Genomic DNA, 19,644 nt, shown 5'->3' on the forward strand with positions numbered 1-19,644 from the left:
AGACTCTGAAAGAAATTAGGATTAAGAAGAGGGCCTATCAATTATGGAAAAAAGGGCTAACTTCTCAAGAGGAATTTAGGAATATAGTCAGATCATGTAGAAAGAAAATCAGAGAGACAAAAGCACAACATGAACTGAATCTTGCTACTTCTGTGAAGGACAATAAGAAATGCTTCTACAGATATATCAATAGCAAAAGAAGAGGCAAGGAAAACATTCATTCTGTACTGGACATGGGTGGGAATATAGTTATCAAAGATGAGGAAAAGGCTGAGGTATTTAACACCTTCTTTACCTCAGTTTTCAACAGAAAGACAGGTTATCCTGTTGACAGCAGGCTTCTGGAGCCTATAGAAGGTGATAAAAATCTAAACAGCCCCCCTGTAATATTGAAGGACACAGTCAGTGACCTCTTGAGCTGCTTGGACCCCCACAAGTCTATGGGACCAGATGGGATCCACCCAAGAGTGATGAGGGAGCTGGCAGAAGAGCTCGCCAAGCCTCTCTCTATCATCTACCAACAGTCCTGGCTCACGGGGGACATCCCAGACGATTGGAAGTTGGCGAATGTCACGCCAATCCACAAAAAGGGCCAGAAGGAGGACCCGGGAAACTACAGGCCCGTCAGCCTGACCTCAGTGCCTGGCAGGGTTATGGAGCAGATCATCCTCAGTGCAATCACACAGCACCTGCAGGATGGGCAAGGGATCAGACCCAGCCAGCACGGGTTTAGGAAGGGCAGGTCCTGCCTGACCAACCTGATCTCCTTTTATGATCAGGTGACCCGACTGGTGGATGAGGGGAAGGCGGTGGATGTGGTCTACCTGGATTTCAGCAAAGCCTTTGACACCGTCCCCCATAGCATTCTCCTGAAAAAGCTGTCAGCCCACAGCTTGGACAGGAGCACCCTGTGCTGGGTTAGGAACTGGCTGGAGGGCCGGGCCCAGAGAGTGGTGCTGAATGGGGCTGCATCCAGTTGGCGGCCGGTCACCAGTGGTGTCCCCCAGGGATCAGTATTGGGCCCAGTTCTGTTCAATATCTTTATCGACGACCTAGACGAAGGGATTGAGTCCATCATCAGCAAATTCGCAGATGACACCAAGCTGGGAGGAAGTGTGGACCAACTCGAAGGCAGGAGGGCTCTGCAGAGGGACCTGGACAGACTAGAGAGCTGGGCCGATTCCAACGGGATGAGGTTCAACAAGGCCAAGTGCCGGGTCCTGCACTTTGGCCACAGCAACCCCATGCAGCGCTACAGGCTGGACACAGAGTGGCTGGAGAGCAGCCAGGCAGAAAGGGACCTGGGAGTCTGCATTGACAAGAAACTGAACATGAGCCAGCAGTGTGCCCAGGTGGCCAAGAAGGCCAATGGCATCCTGGCCTGTATCAAAAACAGCGTCACCAGCAGGTCCAGGGAGGTGATTCTTCCCCTGTACTCAGCGCTGGTTAGGCCACACCTCGAGTACTGTGTCCAGTTCTGGGCCCCTCAGTTTAAGAAGGATGTAGAGGTCCTGGAACAGGTCCAAAGGAGGGCAACCAGGCTGGTGAAGGGACTCGAGCACAGGCCCTATGAGGAGAGGCTGAGAGAGCTGGGGCTGTTCAGCCTGAAGAAGAGGAGGCTCAGGGGAGACCTCATTGCTGTCTACAACTACCTGAAAGGAGGCTGTAGTGAGGTGGGAACTGGACTCTTTTCACAGACGACCTTCAACAAGACAAGAGGACACAGTCTTAAGTTGTGCCAGGGGAGGTTTAGGTTAGATATTAGAAAGAATTTCTTCACGGAGAGGGTGATTAGGCTATGGAATGGACTGCTCGGAGAGGTGGTAGATTCTCCGTCCCTGGAGACATTTAAAAAAAGACTGGATGTGGCACTCAGTGCCATGGTCTAGCAACTGCTCCGGTGGGTCAAGGGTTAGACTAGATGATCTCTGAGGTCCCTTCCAACCCGGCTAATTCTATGATTCTATGATTCTATTCACCTGTATGATTTAATCCTCCTTCGAAAGCATAAAAGCATAGAGAGAAACTAAAAATTAACATGTAACTTCTATCACATCCATAAACTATTCAAAGATGAAAATCAAGAAAAACATGAATAAAATTTGAAACAAAAAGCAGAAGGTCTTACCTTGAAAAGCAGCTGCATTACGAGATATTAGAAACTTTAACACAGCACTTGATGTTTGAAGCACTTGCTGTATATCTTGCCTTGCTGCAGCCTGATATCTTTCTTCCATTTTTTTGGTACAGCATGTTGGTTTTTTAGAAGTACAAACCTGGAGATCAGCCCCTAGAGGAAGAGATAATTATATTGATTACTACAAAATAGAAGTACACAATACACAGATACATAGAAAACAGTCACTTTTCTTTTTTCTGCATAGGTATAAATACATTAAAGGAATACTCAAAGCTTTAAGGCTTTAAACAAAAAATAGAAGGGGATTCTAACTAAAATTCTTTGGGATGATTATACTTTGTATAGTTAATCAATGTCATACCATTTCCCTGCCACTGTAATCTTCCTTTAGCTGTGAAAACTGCTAACTAATGTTGGTAAAATACACTGAATGTGCATGGTACATTGTTGTACAGGTGGGAGATGCCCCATCCCTGGAAACATTCAAGGTCATGTTGGACAGGGCTCTTAGTGACCTGATTTAGTTGAAGACATCTCTGTTCACTACAGGGGCTTGGACTGAATGACTTTTAAAGGTCTCTTCCAACACAAACTAATCTACAAGTCTACACTCATCTGGAATACTGAATTTCTGGCATTCTTGTTCTTCTGTAAATCTTCCACTGGAAAAAGCTGCTAAATATTATAAACACAGCAGTGGAAAGCCCATCCTGATAAGTTTATAACAAATACTCTCATATAATATTTTATATGGAGAAGTCCTAATTTCCAGTCTAATTTCTCTTACTGTGCCTTTCTCTGATGTCTAACCTTCCCATGTATCTGCCATGTTGATTCACCACTTCATTAAAGGGTCAGGAAATGTTCCTAGAAGGGAATACCTTTTCAAATCTTGGGCATTCTGAAATTCAAAAGGGGCAATTCAGTCCTGTTTTATAACAGCTCTTTGTTTCATATATTTTTTTTACAACTGGAGCATAACCAAGCATGAAAATAACTTATTCACCTTCGTAGCTATCATGTATTTTTTTTAATATTTTTCACACTGTATCTAAACAATGCTTTCTAAAATGAGGAAACAAGCATTTAATGAAAGCAGGAAGATGTGAAAAATAAAAGACATATTAAATTCTGTTTCACTGACAGATACCACAATATTTGTCTCAAAGGGAGAAACTTTTGTTATCTGCTCTGTGTTCTAAAATCTAGTTCTGTGGTTGCATGTATACGCATCACTCTTTCTTCAGAACAGGCAAAAAAAAAGGGAAGATCATGATCAGAAGAAAAAAAGTAAGAGCCAAAAGCCAAAACTTAAATCTTGTTGCTCTTGGCTCTATACTTGCTTTCAACTCTTACACCACCTCTTTGCATTTAACCTTTTAAGACACCAGCCAGGGGATGAACAGAACTACAGGGTCCTGTCATTCAATTTTCATACAGCCTATTTCTCCCTCTCTCCTTGTGTAATTTCAGGACTGCTATACAAAGAGTTAGTTGTTACTGTAGTAATGATTATTTCACTCATTTATAAAAAGGGAAAACTTCTATAGTTGTTTATATTTTAGCACTGATTAATGTCAACAACATAAAATACACAGAGATATCATGCTTTTGCCCCCAGTACCTTCCCTGAAAATATAAGATGTTAAACTGTATATCCACCACCACTTTGTACTTAACCTTTTATTTTCCTTCCTCTAAACCTATAAGATTTAACATTGCTTTTAAACATTTTTTCCCCTGTTTTTCTCTGTAGTATGAATACAGCTATTGGGAAAGGGAGGCCTTACACATTTTGCACCCTAAGCATTCTATGAGTTATCTTATGTAAATAAAGTGTCTTAACTAATACAATCCAGAAAACTAAGAAAGAAAAGTCAAGGTACTGAGGGATGCATTCTGGAAGAATGGCAAAATGTTCACATTCATCATATCAAACTCCTGTTTCTTTATCCACATGTTGTTTGTAAAAATCTTAGTGAAGGGATTCCTGGCCCTGGAACTTCACTTCAGCTACACAGTGTGAAAAAAATATATATTATTTACTTAGAGTAATCACAATCCTAACTCACTGTGTTATATTTACACAGGTAGAAAATATCCAGAAGTTTCATTAGAAATCATATTTAGAAAAGCAAAAGACTGGAATGAAAAAGGTAAATGATGCAGACCATAAAAAAAATAATCTGTGAGTAATCTGAAAGTCCTGAATGAACACTTGTCTCTACAATACCACACAGATACAATTTGATTCCCATGACAAATAAGCAAATTCCCTTGCTAACTGCAGATAATATGGTCTCAGATTTGCTGAATGTTTCGTTCTGACATTGGTGGTTTCACACCTTCACCATTTCTCATCCCCGCATACAAAAGAAGGCGTTGAAGTAGGATACCTTTTAATCTTCAGTATTAAATAGTACAGAAATTCTCTTAATTTTTAAAAGATCTCTTCTGCTTCTTTATTTGGGTCATATGATATAAGTTTTCAGGCAAAACTAATTCATTTTAGTGAGGTGTGCTGCTCAGGCATTAATATAGATCCATATTTACAAAGACAAAAGTTTGACTCCATATACAGCTTACTGTCCATGTTATGTGCCTTGTATCAAATCCATTTCACAGACATTAAGAGTAGTAAACACCCTTATGTTAAAAGAAAAGCAGTAGACACTTCAAGAAATCCTACTACAATACAGAATCCCCAGATCTGAGATTGTCTTCAGTAGCATGGTAAACTAAGAATCTAACTTCTGGATGTGCAGAAGGCAAGTCATATCCCTGTAATCCCACCAGCAGTTTAATAAAGAGTGAAGCACACACCTACAAGCCACAGTCCAGGAAGGTGAACACCTTCACTATCACAACAGAAGGTTAAAACTCTATTCTAATTCTGTAAGCATTAAGAAATGTTGATTCTTAAGTGATATACTATTGCTGCAAGAGATCTTTTTCCTCATTGTCACAGTTTAACACTGGCCTGGCAATTAAACCGAGTGGCAGGTGCTCTCTATTAATCTCTCTTTCCTCCCTGATAAAGAAAGGAGAGAGAATAAGGCAGAGAGACTTATGGGTTGGAAACTAAACTACACAACTTTAATGAAACAGTAATGGTAGGAAAAATTACTTAATATATACAAATATACAAATATACAGGAAAATTGGTACCACGTTCCTTCGCCCTCTTTTCCCCAATAACTCTCACGTCACCACCGAGCTGCAGGGCAGCCCTGGGAAAGTCCAGGCTGGACTCCTGGAGTCGGCAGCAGTCGGGAGCTGGAGGCAGGAGCACACAGATATGGGCTGGCACGGATCAGAACCACAGGCAGACGAATGGATGGAATCCTCCCAGGATGCCAAAGAAAAACAGGGAACGGGTGAAGAAAGGGAAGCAGGAAAGGCAGGAAGGGCAGGAGTCCAGAAGCGGGAAGCATGGCTTGGCCCTCGTGATGCCTCAAATTTATACTGAGTATGACGTATATGGGATGGAATACTCTGTTTGGTCAATTCTGGCATCTATCTTGTCCATTCCTCCCCAAAGGAGGGCTGCAGGTGGGACCTCTTTATTCCTTATGGAGGGCAAAATGTTTCTCAGAGCTGAGCAGTGGCCTTGATTCTGCAGATCAGTCTCCAGCAGTAACTATAAACATCGAGTGTTATCAGTCCTAGAAGCACACACTCTCTGAGAAACTTGCTGTTAATTTCAGCAAGTACAGCTACTTACAAGAGACTTAGCTGAAAGCAAAAGTATAAGATAGAAAATCACCTTTATCCTGGCCCAAACCAGGACACTCATATAGAGTGATTTCTTCAGAGGTTATTTATTCTCATAAATTTTTTTAAAGAAAATTTCTATGTTCTTCAATACATTCTTTTGCAATTTACAAGCTAACTAATTTCTCTTTGCCAGCTGCCTTTATGAATCTTTTGCCATGTGATGACTTTAATGTTCCATCCTCCAGCATTACAGTTCAGCTGAAGAATGAAAATAAAGCTCCAAAAATTAAGGTAGTCTATTAAATTATCTCTGTATTAGTTACTTCAGTGTTTATGCTATGCATGCTAGTGCAAGTGCTTTGTGTCAGAGCCAACCTTTTAAAAAGTTGCTTGCCCCTAAGCAATATTGATGATCTTAAAATAATTTTAAGCATTTTATGAGCATTAAAAATACAGTTCACCAGTGCTCTACAGCCTCAGAATCCATGTAACTACCTATAAACTCCGTCTCCCCCATCTCCACTGCATGCCCCATGCTCCTCCAAGCCAGATTTCAATCCTTTGACTCCACTGACTCCAACCCCACAGTCCCCAAACTGAGGCCACTGCACTGCTGACCATCCCTACCTTCCTACAGCATTCTCACACTCCCAGTTCTGGGCACAACCCCACCCTCAAAATACTAAACTTCCTATCCTCCCATCCCACTTTTCCTAACAAAATAATGGCACAACCTGCGATAGTCCAAACTGCAGTCCAGGCTAAATTCAAGCAGATGGAGAAACTGCTTCACCATGTAAGAGAATTACAGAATGCAGATTGCTCTGGTTACAGCCTTCTCTGCAGAGGGCAATTGCTGGGGTGCAGCTAAAGCTCAGTAAAAAGTCAGGGGACCCCAAGCAACCATTTCAGATGTTTGCACTTAAGGCCGCCAGTGTCCAGGATTTGTAACAGGCAAAGCTGAAACTTGAGCTATGGGAAAGTTTGGGGGTTTTGCAACCTATAGCTGGAGTTCTTAAAACACTTGTTTAAGAGCTAAATCTTTCTATCAGGGCAATGGTGACAACTGCAGCAAACTTAGGTTTTAGAGACAGCAGGTTACTCCAAAAAACAAGTCAAGAGAACAGATTAGTGGTGCATGAGTCAAATCAAGTAAAGTAGGGATTAAAGCTATGTTAATACTACCTGATCCAGGGGTGAGCTATGCTGCATGTATATAAAACACATAAAACTTCAGGTACAATGATTCTAATGCAAAGCATGACATTGTTTAAGGAAACAAAATGCTGCAAGTTTCTATTAATCCTTTTAAATCCTTTTGCATGTGATTAGATACACTTACTGTCATACTGAATACTAATTGTTTTAAATATTAGCTGCAGTAAATGAGAATTTTAAAGTAACATACTATTAAAACAGCAAGAAGCAAACTGGACTAATATACCACCCATCTAAAAATAATTTAAAAGAATGATAAATGAGCCTGCAGCAATATTTACTCATCGTACTAAAAAGGTCTATTCACAAGATGACATGCAGAGATGACATGCAGTCTCTTTTTTTTTTTTTTTTTAATTCTCATACATTTTATCACACAAAGAATGTCACAGTTCCACATAAATCAAGGTATATTGTGTACCATGCTAGTAGCAATACACCTGACAAACATCAAGAGACAAAAATGTTTATACTGATAGCAATATTCACAATATTGCATTACAACAGCCTTTTTGGTTACTGAATGCTATCTTCTGTTTTTAACTAACTCACTTATGTTGGAAAAAGGCAGGCAGCTACTTGGTCATGTAACAGACACTTTAAAAGAGAGGAACAATGTTATGAGTTTAGACACCTTTCAATACCATGCCAATTCCAGGCTTACTTTCATTCCCTTATATAAGCCTTTCATCTTGTTTTTTTTCTTTTTCTGAAGAGAAAAAGACTTCTTTACTTTTGCTTATTTAAAAACAGATTCTCTGCTTAAATTTTTCATTTATAGATCAGGTTATATGACTAAATCTTTCTGAGCTCTCTGCTGATTTTTTTGAATGTTAGTAAACTGAAAAGATATGCACAAATAACTGAAAAATTTAAGCAGTTCCATACAGTATTTGTTTTTTTTTTCTCATAACTCCAATTCTGTTTAAGGAAAGCTGTTTATCTTCATAAAGAAGTTTCTAGCCAGCATGACTTATGAAGAAAGAGTGCAGGGAGGATAGAGGTCACTTGTGATTCTACAAATCTAAGACAGATTTTTCAGCCCACATGCTTGAATTTTGAGGTGTCTGGTACATGACTATCAATACTGCTTCTCAAGCTTATATTTGTTAACTACTATATCCATTAATTTAAGTAAAGCTGAATTGTGACTCTATGAAGAAAATATCCTACTAAGAGAATATTTTTGCCCTATAAGATGATCTCAAAAATCAGAAACTGTTAGGCACAAAGTCATGATTTCATCAATTACTCTAATCAGACCAACATCTGGATTAAATTATTAACTCCTGTGTTGCTGAAACCTCTATGGCTATTAGAAATTATACTACATGATACATGTTAAATTCCTGTCTGACCCTGTTCGAAATCTATCTTTGCCAAGAAACCTGCTCAGCGCCTACTTAAGAGACTGACACAGAAGTTAGCACAGAATAAACCTGAGCTTGGCTTTCCCTCAAAGCCGCATCAGTTTCATGGGGACAGAAACACTAAACAAATTATTTCAGTTATGGATACCCAGAAAATAACTGGCTGCTCCTCCTCTATTATTCTAGAAAAGATCTTTTTGCCCTTCCTGTTGTGTGCTCCTTCGAGTTACCATTAGCACCGAGATTCCTCATGATGGATCGTGGGAGAGGGTGTGAATTTTACTAATGTACTCTTAAGAGTACCTCCACCTGGGCTTCAGGCAGCAGGAGAAATTTCCAGGAGCAGCAATGGTGGATTTATGCAGTTCTTATAACATCCCTAACATCAGAAAACAAATGGGAATAACTGGAGCTCTGCACATGCCTGAAAGAACCAGACACAGTTTGAATAACTGAGAGAAGATGAAAGAGCTTGTATGACCACTGGGCAGCAATGGACAGATAAATGCATATCAGAAAAGATTAGCAAGGAAGAAGGGAGGTTACTTTTCATGTAGAGGAGCAGGCTGAAGGTATGGAACAGAAGCTGGTTGATAGCATGTGGTGACTCAGGACCAAAGAAAAGCCCGGTGAGGATGACATTGTGGTAAGAATTTGATCTAGTGCAAGATCAGGATAAGGAAGTGGATACAGCCTTCTTTAAGGGAAGATCCCAACTCTTAAGATACTTTCAACCTCACAGTACCTGGAAGCAGAACACACAGAGAGACTGGGGACAAGTTCTTATGACAGAAGCTAGATGGGTCAACCAGGTATGGCACTCTTATGGACTGATACTAATAAAGGAGGAGCGAATCATAGGGAAAGTAATTAAGAGCAGCCTTGGCTGTAGTGCCCATGAAATAATGCAGATCAAGACACCAACAGGTGTGAGGAAGGAGAGTAGCAGATTACACACCCTGGACTTCAGGTGAGCAGACCTGCTTATACAGGGAACTGGCAAATAGGATCCTATGGGATCCAGCACTGAAGAGAGAGGTTGCTCAGGAGAGTCAGCAGTCTTTGAGGACTGCCTTTTTTCCAAGGGGAAAGTCCATCCTGACACTCCAGTGGTTAGATTCATCAAGAGACAGGCTTGGGTAAACAGGGAACTAATTACTAAGCTTCATGACAAAAAAGGATGTAATTGGAAGCGATGATCTCCTTTTTTCTTAAGAGGTTCAGAAAAGCAGATCTTGCACAAAACATCTGTGTCACTTTTCCAATAGGTATGACTTTTCAACTACTACATTGTAGTTATTAACAAATAATACATGCAAAATCTGCTCAGATGCAGTTCCATACGTATACAGGCACAGATATGCATAATACTTGTTTAGTAATAAAACTAAATCACCTAAAGATTAGCTCTGTTACCCAAACTCTGCTTAATCTTTTAAACAAATGTTAGGCACTACTTAGCTTTCAAACCTTCTGCACTTTGCCTCTTAAAAAGCAGGAGCTAATATGAAATTTTATCTAGGCTTATTATGAGATTTAGAATAGCTTCAAAAAATATTTAGACTTTTAGCAAAACTATTTCTTTGCAGTTTCAGCTGACTCTTCAATATTCTTTTACTCCTTCGATTTTTATGGCAAATATTTTTTAAAGAAGCATCTTTTTAACATGGGTATCACTCCCAACCCTAAGGGACCCTTTGTTTTATACTTTAAGACTTCTAATCACGTACACATATAAAGTACATTTTATTGGGTTTTTTTTTTGTTCTGGCTCATTAAACACAGCTGCTTTCAATGGTTAGGAAAAGTAACCAAATACAACATGCAAAAGAACCCAAGTGACTAACAATTAAGTGGCTGCTTAAAATCCACAGAGTGGCTTTGTAGTTGTTTCTTTACAGAGCTATAGAAAAGCAACAGCTTACAGATACTGTTTCAGAAGAGGGTATGTAAACCAGCAAGTGAAACAGGTCCTTCCACTTCAGTATAAAAAAAGTTAAAACTCCCCCCTTCCACCCCCCATTTATTTTTTGTTTTCACATCTAAAAATCTTGCTATGTTCTGCAACAATTGTTTTGTCAATAACCAATTATTTTGAAATACAGTGAGAAAACATTTTCTGCTCCAATAAGGAATATTGGCTCTTTTCAGTACCAAATTCTGAAGGCTCTACACTGCAATCTGTTTTTAGACAAGATCACAAGAAAGCAAGAAGTGAATTAACTTAGTCTGTAGTAAATACGTATTAATATCAGCAGAGTATAGGAAAGGTTTTACAACTTGAAATTATCTATATGGCTGTAGAAAAGACAGTTCAGCAAGAATAAAATGTAATAATTCTGAGGTATAGGTTTATCTATTTCCAGAAGATCTGGAACTAATTTCAAACTTTCATTCATGACCTCAGCCATATAAATCCATATTTTTACTACCTTGAGATAAACAAGTGCTGACAGGATGAGGACATTAATTGCCAGGAAAAGAAAATACCACGTGTGGTAAATTTCTGAATGCCTGCTTAGACAATTAATTCCACGAGACCCAGTCCTGGGCCTGAAAAATCACAAAACAGACCTAGGATTGTCACGATAAATAGTCCTTTTAAAAAGTTAGTACTGAAATGCCATAGGGTCTGGTAGCAGTTGTTAAAAACAGTGGTTCATTGAAAAATGAATTTGCAAGTATTAGACATGAGTCCTTCTCATGCACACCCTTTAATATCTATTAACTCATTTTTGTTGTAAGAGCCATTCCAGGCTTAGCATTAGTTACCATCATTATGATTGCTAATATTGCTAAATTGCTAAATAAAGGGGCAGGGATCGCCCTCAAGCACCTGGACCTGACTCTCCACACTGCTGAAACTATCACCTCACCTCATTCTGTGGCTCTGTTCAGATGGCCCCAGGACTTATCTCAATGAGATGTCCAGCTGCACTTCTGAAGATCGTGCATTTTACATACTACTTTCAGAGAACACCATACTGTAGTACAGGTCTGGCTCCTTCTTGGCATCCTCTGAGATCATCCTCCCATTAGCAGGCACCATAGCAATGTACAGGCATCCCTCCATACACCCATGCTGCAGCTTATGGCACAAAATGTGCACTCATGTTACACTACATTTGCTGCCTGTAAAAAGTTTTCTGATTTTTAAGACTGCTTGAATTTTGGTGAAAAGAAGCCCTAAAAGTCCACAGTGCCTTTGCATTACAAGAGCATCATACTGGAGACTGAAGGGCAAAACTAAGAACCACTAAAATGATCAGGGCGCTGAAGCACCTCCCCTATGAAGACAGGCTAAAAAATTGGGGTTGTTCAGCCTGAAGAAGAGAAGGCTCCAACATGACTTTATGGCAACCTTTGAATATCTGAAGGGGACCTAGAAGAAAGCTGGGTTAGGGCTTTTTACATGGGTGTGTTGTGACAGGACATGGGGAAACTGTTTAAAACTTGTAGAGGTGAGATTCAGGTTAGACATTAGGAAGAAATTCTTTCCTGTGAGAGGGGTGAGACACTGGCACAGGTTGCCCAAGGAAGTTGTGGCTGTCCCTTCCCTGGAAGTGTTCAAGGCCAGGCTGGATGGGGCCTTGAGCGGCCTAATCTAGTGGAAGGTGTCCCTGTCCATGCAGGGGGTTTGGAACCAGATGATCTTTAAGCTCTCTTCCAACCCAAACCCTTCTGCAATTCTATGAAAACCAATCTAGTAAGAGCAGTCAGTCCCTTCTACAGGACACCAGCTTTTAGCAATCTAGGTTGATCTATTCCACTCAGCATGAGAACCAGGATATGATCCCCTGTCCTCTATTCATGGACACACCTTTCACGTCACCCCAGTCAGATCAAGTCCTAAGGCTACTGAGCACTGCTGACTTCCAAGAGAAACTTAAATATAGGAGGCAGAAATGAGGATGTTGCTACATAGTTGAAGTCATTTTTTGTTGGTTTTAATTGCAGAATATTGTAGTTGTTTCTAAGTGGAAATTTTTGTGAATCCAGAGGTGAAATACTTCTTGCATTCAAGACCCAACACTATGTGTTCACACCCATGAAAAATTACGCTGTAGGCAACAGGCTTTACAAAAACAAAACATGATATAATGAACATCTTTAGCTAATATGACAGAGCAACTCATTTTCTGTCTCCAACTAAATCCTCTTTCAGAGATCTGACTGTCAGATAGAGTTACTCAAATTAGCCCTGCCTGTACACACCAAAAAGAAAAAAGAATTCTTGATTTGATTTCAGATAGAACCAAATTCCAAATTACCTGAGTGCAGATCTTAGCAGAAGCCCAAATTACTATTCAGATATGATCTTGGAATTTCATCAAAGTAATCGGATCTGAATTTTAAACTGACTTCTACTATTACTTTAAGCTGAATTTAAAAGTCTGTTTTTAACTTGAATTAACAAGAGTACTACACACCATCTTTTTCTTAGATTGTAGCATTCTTCGAGAGTAGTTTGTCTCATTTATTCAAATTCATATGCATAATGATGCTCTATGAACAAACTTTGCAATAAAATGTACATTAATCAGATCCTTTACTCTTTATCATACTCCTTGTTCTCACAACTGCATACATGACCTCCCAAGGTTGCTGAAAATAAGCCTAGATTGATTCCTAAAAAATAATCAAACAAACAAAAAAAATACCCAACCAAACAAATAACTGCCGAGAAATTGGAAAAGTATCTCCAGCACTTTTTTCCACTTCATCAGGAATTGTTTCATTCTGCAGTTCCAGCAAACGTAACATTTTTCAGTAAGTCATGGTATTCAGCCTTTTGCTGCAAACAGAAGCTTGACAGATAGTTCACTAATGTACCTACTGGCAGCCCCTTGTGAAGAAGGCAAGGGTGACTGCTTTACTGTCCATCCTATTCTGCTGTTCTATGAATTCCACGAGAAGGAAACCAAAATCTTATTTGGAACCAAGAGAACAAGGGGAGTTGAAAGCTCCCATTTAATCTACCTGTAAAATGACCAACTGAAATCAGCTAAAAGCTCTAGCTTTATTAGCAACTATGGGATAAAAGAATGGAATTCTTCAAGAAAGTTGTTACATTACAATACCAGAAATTGAGTGTAGGAAATATAAATATGTTACAAAATTCTTTTGCAGGCAATTATCTTTAAATAATCTTTAAAGCAGGCAAATAATCTTTTTGCAGGCAATCTTTAAATAATCCAAGTCATCCATACATCATCATCATCATCATCACCATCATCATCATAACAAAACAAAAAAACAAAAACAAAAAAACAAAACAAAAACAAAAACAAAAAAAAAGCAAAAAAAACAACCAAACAAAAAAAAAGTAAGACCAGACCTTTGAGGCTTTCTTCTATTTAATTCATGCTTTGCATATTATTGGATTCTCCACACAATGAAGGGGGTCTTTTAGGATTTTTAAGTATTGGGGTTTATCTGCACAGACTCAAAACCTCTGCACTTGTCACACAGAACCAGACAGGAAAAAACAAAGTATTTTTGCAACTAACATTTAAAATCAGAATGAAAGTGGTAAATGTTTCGACACAGTGTGGCAATAGAGGTGAGCATGTACTATAGTTACACAAGATTGAGTATGGTAAGTCAAGTTTCTACATTGCTGGGGATAGCAATTAAAATCTTGTCATTATTAAACCTATTAACTTATCTTGATTATTAGTTGCCAATTTCAATGACATGATGTCCTGTGTTATGTGAATGATAACACAAATTCAAATTTGTGGTTCCCATGTCCCTGAAGGTCACATTCATGCACATATCTGGTATTTTTGCATATGATGATAGAGATATTTTTGCTCCTTTAAAGGTACATGCATGCAACCAGTATAAAACTAGTTATAGCAAATAATGCATTTTTTGGAACTAACATATTCAAAATAAGGACACATAGCTCTCCTCAAATAAAACAAAATCACAATTTGCATTATTTACTAATATATGGCTGCTTAGTTTTTATTACCATTAAGAAGAGAAAATACACAATTGTCAATGCTACAGACTTTTATTTTACTAATAATCCTTCTCCATGATCCTTCAGCTAATGATCCTTCTCCATGTAAAAAGGTGTGGTTCGGTTTTAGGCATTTCACTGAAGATAACCTCACACAAGCCAAATCTAAAGTACCCCTAAAATAAAGAAATGTAGGGAATATAACAGAGGCAAAGCTCTGAAGTTGACACCTAAAACTTGATAGCTGAGGGACTCCTTAGATGCCACCAGCTGCACTGGCTGTGCAGGGCATTTGCCCACACAGAGCATCTGATATGCCAGAGGTGTCCCACCCCCCTCCTCCTGCTGCTCCAGAAGGACTCAAGTCTCACAGAGATGCTGCATCTGCCAGCCCCGTGGGGATATTCCAGAGACTCTAGAGAAACGGTACCAGATGCCTATATTGACGCAACCAAATTAAGCCTTATAAAGGCAACTTTGACACCTACAAAGAGTGGTTTTATGTATGTATTATACACAGGCACATTTCTAAGTGCCATCAGAAAACATTTTAAAAATGTTTTTGCTTCTTGCCTCTAAAGAAGGCTTAATATAGAAGATTAGTAGCAAAAGTGACATTTCTTTCCTCTTCACATTATGTTTCTAGCCTGCGAATAGCTTTAATCACAGCTAAACCTTCTAAAATACTCATTAAATCCTCGTTTCTTTGTCATCTCCAATTCTGAATAGATTTTACTGGTCACAATTATTTGTTTCATGTAGCTCTCAGATCAAAGCTACACAGAGCAAAAACTCTGATGCCTGTGATCAGTTCCTTCAGGGCTGGTGTTTTCCTGGCTGCCCACAGCCACACAATTCCATCAAAGGGTGAAAGGCTGCTGACCAGGCAGCTGTGCTGCACCTCCCGCTGACTGGGGCTTGCAGGGGCAGCAGCAGCAGAAGAAAAAGTTCTTCTTCTATTACCCTTAGAATTCAAGACCAACTTTTGCTTCACAAACACAAAATACCGAAAAAGTCAGAAGAAGAAATTGAGAGTGATGTTTTAAAAACACTGTAGAGGCAGGGAGCAAATCAGAGAGCAGTATACAAGCAATATCTCCAGTATACAAGTGAATAAATAGAATCAAAATAAAGGACAACGGCAGAGAAAGTGCAATAGTTACACTAGACTACGAATGAGAAGAACATAAACAGATACTGTATTGTTCATACTGATATTATGCACACAAATAATCAGAACAAAAAAATTTAAACCATTAACAGGGCTTTGACTCAGATTTCACTCTCCAGACATCTTAATTTGCATGGTACCTATCAAATCAGGCTTTCCAAATAAACTGTTTCTTTTCTTTTCAGTGAAAACAATAATTAAATCTTTAGCTAAGGACAATGTAAGAAGACAGTGCAGTGTTGTCAAGTGCACTAATAGCCTAAATATAGTGCTTTGGTTTGTAAACTGCACACTTCAATATTAAGTGTGCTAAATTCAGGATGATCTGTTATGTTTAAAATTAGAGTAATCAGAAAGCTGTATTTTGAAGTGATTCAAAATGATGGTAGTACACCTTATCTCAACTTGCAAAGTTAATAAAAACTACACAGATTCCCTTAAAAAAATAAAAAGGAGCTACTGATATTTTAAAGTAAAGGGTATGTTAATTCAGCTTTTGTTGTACTGAGAAGTCATTTTCTGTCAGGAAAGCACTGATGCACATTTAATACTTACCTTGCCATCTAAATATGAACACACTTCACACATATGTGTGAAAAAAAAAAAAAAAATCCAGCTCTATAACCCTGGCCAAGAAAATATCTTACTTGATTATTCGTGAATAGAACCACTGAAGTCAACTGAGGTCTCTCAGGACTGGGGAAAAAAAAGCCCAAATCTAAGAAGGTAAGTCTTATTTCATACACATGCATGCTTTGTTAAGTCATTTGTTTTTCGCTTTAAAAAGTTTTATTGTTGATCTATGAGCTACCATGTAATCAAATTGCCGGGAATTATAATCAGTTACAGCTTTAGGCAGATACTCCGTAGAGAAAATGTGCGGATCCACGGCTGGCACTGGAGTCAGTGGCTCTCATTTCTCACCAGAGTTAACTCCAGCAGTCCAAGCCGCCCTTCGGTGGCTTTGCCTTCCCCCGGGGTTTGTTCTGACACCAAGATACCTCTGCCTGCCCAGGGGCAGCGGAGAGCATGGTGATTCCCCAGGTTAACCTGGCTCTGACAGGGCACAGAAGTGAGCGGAAGGGGACTTCAGGCAAGTGTTGGAGTGCTCCAGTTTTCGCCGAGCCCCACACCCCGACAAGAGAACTTTCCCTCTTCAGTAAGCAGCCAGGCATCAACACACACATACGCACCCCGTCACCAGAACGTCCCCGGCACCTCCCGATGGAGCTGCGGAGCCAAGTGCGGACACGGCGGACAAAGGGTGGACGGGAGGTGCCCGAACCTCCCCGCCACGGCACCAAACTCACACCCGCTCCCTCGGCCCCCCGTCCCCGCTCCCGGGCAGGACTGCCCTGGCGCCCTCCGCTCACCCCGCCTTATGCCCCCCGCCAAGTTTTCCCTTTACCTGCCCTCGGGGACTCCGGGATACCCCTGAGGGGACCGAGCTGCCGCAGCTGGAAAACTTCCCGGACTCCCTCGCAGCTCGGCGGTGGCTCCGCATCCCCCGAGGAGGCGGCGGCGGCCAGCAGCAAGGCTCCGAGGCTGAGGACACCGAAGCTGAAGCTCTTCCCCCCCATCACCTCCCGGCCGCCGCCCATGACACCGAGAGAGCGCCCGAGCCGCCGCCACCGCCGCCACCGGGGGAGGCTGCGGCTGCCAGCACCGCCCGCTGCCTCCGGCGGGACCCTCCCCCGGCCCAGCCCCCGCAGGTTCCCCGCCCGCTGTTCCCCCCCCTCCCCACCCCAATGAAGGCCCCCCTGACGGTGACAGCGGGAAGGCTCTGCCCACCGCCGGCCCGGCGGTGCCTTGAGACCGCCCCGTCGAGGCTTGGGGGTGGGCATGGCCCGCTCAGCGAGGGGGCAAGGGGAAGACACCCACCCCACCTGCCCCACCTACCCACCCCCCCCACACCCCCTCCCCCGGGTGCAGAGGGAATGAGGTACAGGGAAAGGACGCAATGCATGGCTATGTAAGAAATAACCCAAAAAAGGCATCCGAAAAGAGAGACATAAAAATAATCTGTCGTGCTTTTAGGGACTATTTGCAACAGGCTTGTATACTGGCAGTAACATGCACAAATCAGCCTAGCTTCAAAGGCCCAACACCTGCTTTTCTGACAAAGTCCCCAAGAATTCATCTATCCTCAAAAGGTTTTCAATAATTTCAGTTTTCTTAGGCAAATGTGACAAAGGACCAGTTTACAAAACTCCTTCATGTCCATAAGCCAAATTCCAGTAGTTTCTGGCCAACCAGGACAAGGAAGCATCTGGAACTCACCAGGTTATCTTTTAAGTAGCTTCTTTGATGCCAGAGTTAAGAATCCCCTCCATGCACAAATTTAAACAGCACATCTTACCCCTTAGTGCTGGCAATTGTTCTTGGTCTGTTTTGAAGCTGCTGGTGGTCATGCACTGTGTAACATCAGTCTATCCCAGCTTTCACTTAAAAATATTTGTTTATCTGTGGCAGCACTTTCAGCACAACACTGCAAAACCAGTTCTGAGTGTGAATCATTCTATGTATCCATTTGAATACAAATTGACATGCAAGCTATTAACCTGCATTAAAGATCAACCATTTATCGAGGAGCAAAGCAATAAACAAATGGCAATATATTAACATTCTCCAGTCTTCTGAGTGAAGTGGGGATTACTGTGTTTCCCTTTTTTGAATCATCTCTACTCCTGGACTTGGCAGCTTCCTTTTATCAGCAAGTTCCAACATATATTATATGGAATGTCCTTTAATAAATTTGTTTGACTGTTCCTACCATATTGATACACGAAGAGTGAACACAGATGATGGGTTACAGTGTTCTTGATAAAGCAAAGTACAGCAAAAAGCAATTTAGGCCCTTCATAAGGAAAAAGAGACGAAAAGAGAACAGGGAATTGCATTGCAAATAAAAAGGCTTGTTTTAAAAATAACAAAAAATGTAATATCCTGTGTGGAAGCTGGTAGTAGGCAGCAACCCCCTTGCCAGTCAGTAAATAGAATGCTTATGTTTAAATACTGAAATATATCACTGGGAGAACAATCTGAATGTGGGAGCCAGAAAATGTACGAACTTACTCAGCAACTTCAATATAGGAGAGGAAGTCCTGGGAATTACGAAATTCCAACCCAAGCATCTAGTATTAAACATGCACACTCACAATGTGAGTGTAGGAGAAAAAATAAATTCTTGCAGTCTGAGAAATACAGACAGGTATTCCTAATTTTAAAAAATAATAAAAAGTTTCTTGCTTATGTCACAACTGTACAGAAATTTGCCAACAGTGACAGATTATGTTGAAAAAATTCTAGAATCCACTAGAGTAGCAATTCAGAGAAACCTCCACCCTCCAATTCTACAGCCCAAGGGAAAACAGAGCTTTATGGTAAGACATTGAGTATGCATGTTTTAACTATCCCTTTTGAGATAAGGAAAGTTCCAGTTTAGTCCAAAATGTGGGGTGGGGTTTTGTTTGTCAGTTTGTTGGGGAACTGGGGTTTGTTTTTTTGTTGGCTATTTTTGTGTTGTTATTACTTTTCATGGGAACATTGAGGTAAAAAATTAAGCTTCAAGGCTTCCCTAATTTTAGAGTTAAAATGTATATTTTAGTTTAATTAAGCCATTATTCTATAAAATATTATTGTATATTTGTAACCATGTGCTGAAGGAAGGGATTTATCTCATTTTAACATGAGAAAATACATATATTAACTTGATGAAAGAATGTTAACATGTGCTACAGATTAATCTTTCTCTGAGGAAAACCTTAGCAAGTGCCCTTGGTGGCTCTTCATAGATATCTAGCAGTCAGTTCAAGATGATTAAAAAACACAACTTCCACAAATTCTCCCTTGCCACTTTTTTTTAATTATCATGAACAATACCACTACAATACCTGAAAAGCAGTGCTGGAGGAGGTTACACCTTCAATTCCTCCCTCTGAATCACATGAAGCTCAAATGAAACTTTCCATTATTTTTGGAATGCAGCACTAAGCTTCCTGCTCATCTGCATAGATGTTCTCCTTTGGACTTTCATTTTACAACTACTGAAAACAGT

The 19,644-nt window shown here is 40.4% G+C and overlaps 1 protein-coding gene across 1 annotated transcript in view; it reads right to left on the bottom strand.

Moving 5' to 3' along the window:
• Positions 1-17,167, bottom strand: part of GPC5 (glypican 5) — a 661,644-nt gene extending 644,477 nt beyond the window's left edge. The window contains exons 1-2 of the mRNA XM_030459284.1: positions 16,996-17,167; positions 2,129-2,290 (exon numbers count right to left, since the gene is read on the bottom strand). Of these exons, the coding sequence (XP_030315144.1) occupies positions 2,129-2,290; positions 16,996-17,167 (334 nt within the window). The remainder of the gene's footprint in view (positions 1-2,128; positions 2,291-16,995) is intronic.
• Positions 17,168-19,644: the final 2,477 nt, after the last annotated feature.

Source organism: Calypte anna, chromosome 1, assembly GCF_003957555.1.
Source record: "Calypte anna isolate BGI_N300 chromosome 1, bCalAnn1_v1.p, whole genome shotgun sequence".
In the NCBI taxonomy this organism is placed as follows: domain Eukaryota; kingdom Metazoa; phylum Chordata; class Aves; order Apodiformes; family Trochilidae; genus Calypte; species Calypte anna.